The 6,000-nt window shown below is 28.4% G+C and overlaps 2 protein-coding genes across 2 annotated transcripts; both read right to left on the reverse strand.

Moving 5' to 3' along the window:
• Window positions 1-2,706: 2,706 nt before the first annotated feature.
• LOC126772553 (uncharacterized) lies at window positions 2,707-3,408 on the reverse strand. The gene has a single exon (XM_050492952.1). The coding sequence runs from the start codon at window positions 3,406-3,408 to the stop codon at window positions 2,707-2,709; it is 702 nt and encodes a 233-aa protein (XP_050348909.1).
• A 1,094-nt stretch (window positions 3,409-4,502) lies between these two features.
• Window positions 4,503-5,702, reverse strand: LOC126772554 (uncharacterized). Its single transcript, XM_050492953.1, has 2 exons — window positions 5,259-5,702; window positions 4,503-4,985 (listed from the first exon to the last, which is right to left on the reverse strand). Exons 1-2 carry the CDS (start codon window positions 5,700-5,702, stop codon window positions 4,503-4,505), a joined length of 927 nt encoding a protein of 308 aa, XP_050348910.1.
• Window positions 5,703-6,000: the final 298 nt, after the last annotated feature.

Raw genomic sequence — 6,000 nt, forward strand, 5'->3', positions numbered from 1 at the left:
AGGTTTGGAACCCTTGTTTATTACTGAGAGTTTCATATCGTTGTATTAGGGTTTATTTAGATTAGCGAGAGCGTTACAACCCTTAATCATCAAATTCGTCCTCATCATCATCGTCGTTATCAGCGCATCAAAATAAAGAAATACGATAATGATGATGATTCGTCTGGTCAATTTCGGCCACGGCGGCTAATCTCAAAAACGCCTACCCAACTGCGCAGGACATATTATAGCTCGCTCCGATGGGAAGACAAATCCGAGAAACTTCTTTTAAAAATAAATACAGGTTTTTATTTATATTTATATTCATATAAAACAGGGGTATTAAATTATGTGTCTTCTTGGGGTCGATCATTGAAATCACCCTAAGCATGAAAAAATCTTGTTCATTGGTATACTTTGTCGCGAGTATACATACATATATCTCATATATACAAGCAATTCTTAATAGAAATTTATTTATTTTTATACAAAAAAAGTCAGGAAAATGTATGTATGTGAGTTACCTAAGCCAATGAGAATGCAAGCCAAAGCTTTCATGGAATTAATCGAAGTGTGGCCATTGAAAATATTTGCTTACGGCATGTTTCCTATAGACATTAAGTTAATTCTTAACTTTGTGAGTGTATCAACGACATTTCTTATAGTCATCATACAAATTTCGCACTTTATATAAATCGTAACATAAGTGACTATGAGTAGAAGTAGTAAGAATTCGCATGATATTTTTATTTTAAGCTAAAGATAAGTTAATATTATGGATTTGTGTTTGTTTTCATCTTCAGTGTTTTTAAAACTTTTAATCTATTAAAACATATAAGGATAAAGTTTTGGAACAAAATTAAATGAATTGAAATTTAATGAATAATTGGCTTTGACGTGAATGATCTGGATGCACGTACATTAGATGTATATATGTTTGTATATACATATAAGTGTCACGGTAGAACTTATAGAGGGCTATCACTAAATCAAATGCGTATGTAAATTTTCCTTAATTCATGTAATCGAGAGGTAATTAATTAATGTTTTTTTATTAACGTTTATAATTTGTCACAAAATCGTAAGTATTTTTTCCAACGTAAATTTCGATTTTCAAAATTCATCGAATTACATTATAGTGATTACTTTGAATTGAAAGCTATCTCAATTCCAAATTTCATCCAAATCCATTTAGTACTTTTTGCGTGAGAGTAACAAAGGTCCATCCATCCTCATAATCTTGCGTGTTTATAATATTATTAGGATTAGGATAAATCATATCTCTTAGACTATATACTTCTTCTGCAGAATAAATATCGTTTGAATAGCGGCAGCACAGTCCCAAAGTAGTATTATACCGTAAGACGATATTTTAAAATTAAATGTTAATATAAGACATCAGTTTTTGAATTTTAATTTTTGATCTCTTATACACACTTACACTTAGAAACTCTTCTAACATACTTAGGTGAAATGAAAAAAATTCTATGATGAAGGAGAAGTTAGCATTTCATTATTTTTTTAATCGCGATTTTTATAGTTGGACGGTTGATAAAACTTTTCAAACTATGCCGCGGAATGACAGTTGTTACCTAGGTGCTATCCGAGACACTGTGGAACTAGTAAATACCTGAGTCGTTCGTCTAGTACAATTGTCTAATTTATCATCATAATTTATTTATGTATAGATACTTTCTTTAATCTTGTATAACGAGACGACATCGTCTTCAAAAATTGTATAGCCAACTTGTAATTTGAACTGATTTTTTTAATAAATTAAAATTGTCAGAATGAATTTTGTCGAATACGTAGTTATCATTACTTATTAAAATATATTCATTAATGTAACGAAATGAAGAAACACAATTTATTAAAGTAATGGCAATTGTAACATATTTTTTTATTGTTAGAGTGGTCCTTACCAGTTTTTATTATACATACTAGCTATCTGGCCCGGCTTCGAACGGGTAGAATAAGGGGTTATTTAAAACGTTTGTTGTTTTGGGCCCGGGACTTTGCTGACGTATGCGGAACACCTCGCCAAAGTTTCGCAACAATCAGATTTACAACACTCGATTTAGGAAAGCATGGAAGGCAAACATGTAAACATTTATTTTTATTTATTAAGACGAAAATTGTCCATAAATATAATACGACGAAATAGTGTTTGTGTAGTCTAGTAATTCTAGTATTCTAATGAGTAAATAATCCCCGCCGACTGTACTTGTTTGAAATGATTAAATGTGTTGATGAATCAAACAATATACCTACGTTTAAAAAAGTTATAGTAATGTATGCGTGAAATCGTGCATATAAATAATTATAAAGTTGAACAAATAATTACTAGAAAATAAAAGGCGTCAATAATATTATTGTTTATTTATGACAATGTAATATATTATTAATATTAAATTATAAAGCTGCCTGCCCCGACTAAGTACTGGTATAAAGCTTTAATCATTTGCATTTTTCAATCAATAAGGTATAAACCTACGCCAATAGATATATTTGACCATACAGTAAAGAGCTAGGGGCATATTACTAATATTATAAAGAGGTAAAAATAGATTTTTGGTATGTTTGTTTGTAATGGATAAACTCAAAAACTACTAAACCGACTTTAAATTCAGTAACTCCGTATATATTTTAATATATAATTCATGCATATATATTATTTTTGATTAAAAATATTCAAATATAAATAATTTATAAAAGTGACTTAAAAAATTACAAAAAGTTTGATATTTGTAAAATAACTATTAGATATGTTGTTATAACACTTACGAATTTAAGCATTAGTTTTGTATTTAAAGTAAACATTTCAAATGCATTTATTTCTAGGGGCCGTACTGTTATCAATTCCATAAAAGATTTAGCTTGGTATCTTATTGTCTGAGGCAGGTCGTAATTCATTATCAGCTCATTGACGAATATCCTAGTTGAGTTTCGTTTTAAGATCATATTATCACAAATGTAGGACATGAGCCCTATTGATATAAGTTCGGCTGCACATTGTAAAATTGTACTTAACAACGACCTCGTTATTTTCTTGGTATGCGATGAATAAACGGCCTCCCATAATGTAATAATGATAAAAATATATGTGGAAACTATGGTCAAAAATATTTGAATTTCGAAAATTTGGTTAATTATGTACACAGCTTCACTAATAACATTATACGTATTTGCTAACGTTTTAATTTTAGTATTTTTAGAAGAAATGCTTTCTATGAAAATATTCTTCTTAATATTTGCCTTGTATGTATTATTAACATTAATACAATCTCTCCTCACATGGCTGTAATTTGCTAAATATTTGTTAAGGATATCTAGCCTATCAGATATTATTTTTATAAACACGTAAAAAGCGAATGCTTCGAGATGACGTTCAAAATCAATAAACGTGACCAGTAATTTGTAATAGATCATTTGGTCTTCTCTTATGAAATCATCTATACATGTAATAAAAAAAATTACTATAAATATAACCAAAGATATATGAACTTGCTTCCGACATCTTTTGGTGAAATCCTTGTTTCTGGACAAGTTAAAATAACAATCTATTCGTGCAATTGCCTTCATGAAGCATATATTTCTCCCACTTATGTTAAAAAAGTTAACCATAAAAATTATATGTTGAAGAACCATAACCACAACTGGTATTTCATCCATTATTTTCATAATTTTATCAATTCCTTCAATATCTTTCGATAACACAACGCCACTAAGGAGAACACCATATGAAATAACAATAAAGAATATCATAAGAATACTGTAAATCTTCATAGTTGATGCCATGTTTTTCAATTGACCATTCACTATACGAAATCTAAATATACCATAACAATTTTCAATTTTTATCAATGGATTAATTACATTAACAATCATTTGTATTTCATCGCTGTTTTTCATCATTGAATCGATGTTTATTGATAACTTTTTATTCATTTTTTTATTTTTTAAAGACAAAATTATAGGCTACAAATGTCTTCTACTGGCAACAATATCCCTCGTAATGGAGAAGGATTTCCTGCTTCATTTGCTTTGTATTTTTTTAATCGGTATTACATTTAAAATATATACTCAGTAATCCATTACTTTTATTAACTACCCCTATAGTAGTGATATTAAAATGATAGGTACATGCACTTAAGCAAATGGAAACATTATAAAAAAACGACAACCATACGTAAGTATTATATTAATGATGGTATATATTTTAATCATTAATATTTTTAGTTTCATCAAATATCTCTCTTTCTCTTTTACTCAAATAACTTCTCGGATTTTTTCTTCTACTTTTAATGTAACAAAATGTAATGTGTATTCTATTATAATATAAATAGTAATAAATAATTTAAAAAATAAATAAGTAGTATTTAAAAAAATCTATTTATTTTAATCCCAATATCATTTTATATTAAGTATATAAATTAAACAAGAAGAGTAAACTATATACATAATACATTGCTGTATATTCAGCTAAGTTATACGTAAAGTGCTAAAATCTTACCTATCGCTGTTTAAATGAAGTGAGACAATTGAATTATAATTATTAGATATGTAGTTGAAACACTTATAAACTTTACAATGAGCTTTATATCTATAGAATACATATCGTATACTAATATGTGCAATGGCCAGACTTGTATCAGATCTGTAAAAGCTTTAGCTTCAATTCTCAATGTTGTCGGAAGGTCGTAATCCATAATGATTTCATTTAACAAAATTTTGATAGAGTTGCGTTTCAAAAGCATTGATTCACACACATACGACATTATACAGATAGACATTATTTCTAAAATACAAAATAAAATAATGCGAGGACGAAATTCAGGATTATTTGATATACGCAAATAATAAATCGAAGTCCATATTATAATTATAATATAGATGAACGTTGACGAAAGACTTTTGAAAACATGAAATTGGAAAACTTTATTGATAAGTACATTAGTTTCACCTATTATATCATATGCTTCTGCTAGATATTTTATTTTAATATCCTGTGAAGTTTGATATATATAGGAGATTTTTTTTTGGATGTTCATATTCTTTGGTCTCGTTATGACATTTATAAAAGTTTTATTATTTTTGTTTAAAATGTATTGATCTAGATATTTATTAATAGTGCTTAGTCTGTCGATTAGAACTGTAATAAATACACAGAAGGCGAATACCTCAAGATGTCTTTCGAAATCAATAATTATTATTAAGATCTTAGTTGTCAGTTGATCTTCTCGGTTCACCATGGTATAGCTACACATCAGTATCAAAACCGTCAAAAATAGAAATATTTGAATTTGGAGTCGCTTTCGAGATTTTTTGTAGCTCTCTTTATCGTTTGTTCTTCTTAAAATATCATCTATATGGGCAATTTCTTTGATAATCTGTATATTATTTTTGCTATAACTTAAAAAAATTGCCATTGAGATTACATGTTGCACGATCATAATCACAGTCACAAGTTCGTCCACTAGATCTACAACATTCTGAGTGATGGACATATCGGTGCTCAATAAAACATTAATAAAGAATACGAGATATGGTATAATTAAAAGAAGCACAACAAAAATTCCGTACAACTTCATTCGTCTACTTAATATTGTTATTTGGCCATTTACTTTTCGGTATCTAAATTTTCCAAACCAATTTTCAATCACTATTAAGGGCTTTAGCATGTATAGAATCGAATCAATTTCTTTATTTTCACTGTTATTCATGTTTATTCTTCAGGAGATCAGTTTTATAGCAATAAAACCAATGTGTAAACAGACCTTTGTGGGCACTAGTCTTCAACTATCTCTTAACTTTTAATTATATAATGACTTAAGTAGGTGTCTAACCTACCTTAAATGATTATCAACTAACGTATTGACTTTTCATTGCGAGTACTTTAATTGAATTTCCATTACGAAATTAATAATTAAATAAATAACGCTAACAGTTTTCAGTTTTAAAGGCGTTGTTGTTAGGACTACCTACGTATCCCATTAAGGGAAGTAATGGTACTGGCTATAC

This window comes from Nymphalis io, chromosome 12, assembly GCF_905147045.1.
Source record: "Nymphalis io chromosome 12, ilAglIoxx1.1, whole genome shotgun sequence".
NCBI classification, from domain to species: domain Eukaryota; kingdom Metazoa; phylum Arthropoda; class Insecta; order Lepidoptera; family Nymphalidae; genus Nymphalis; species Nymphalis io.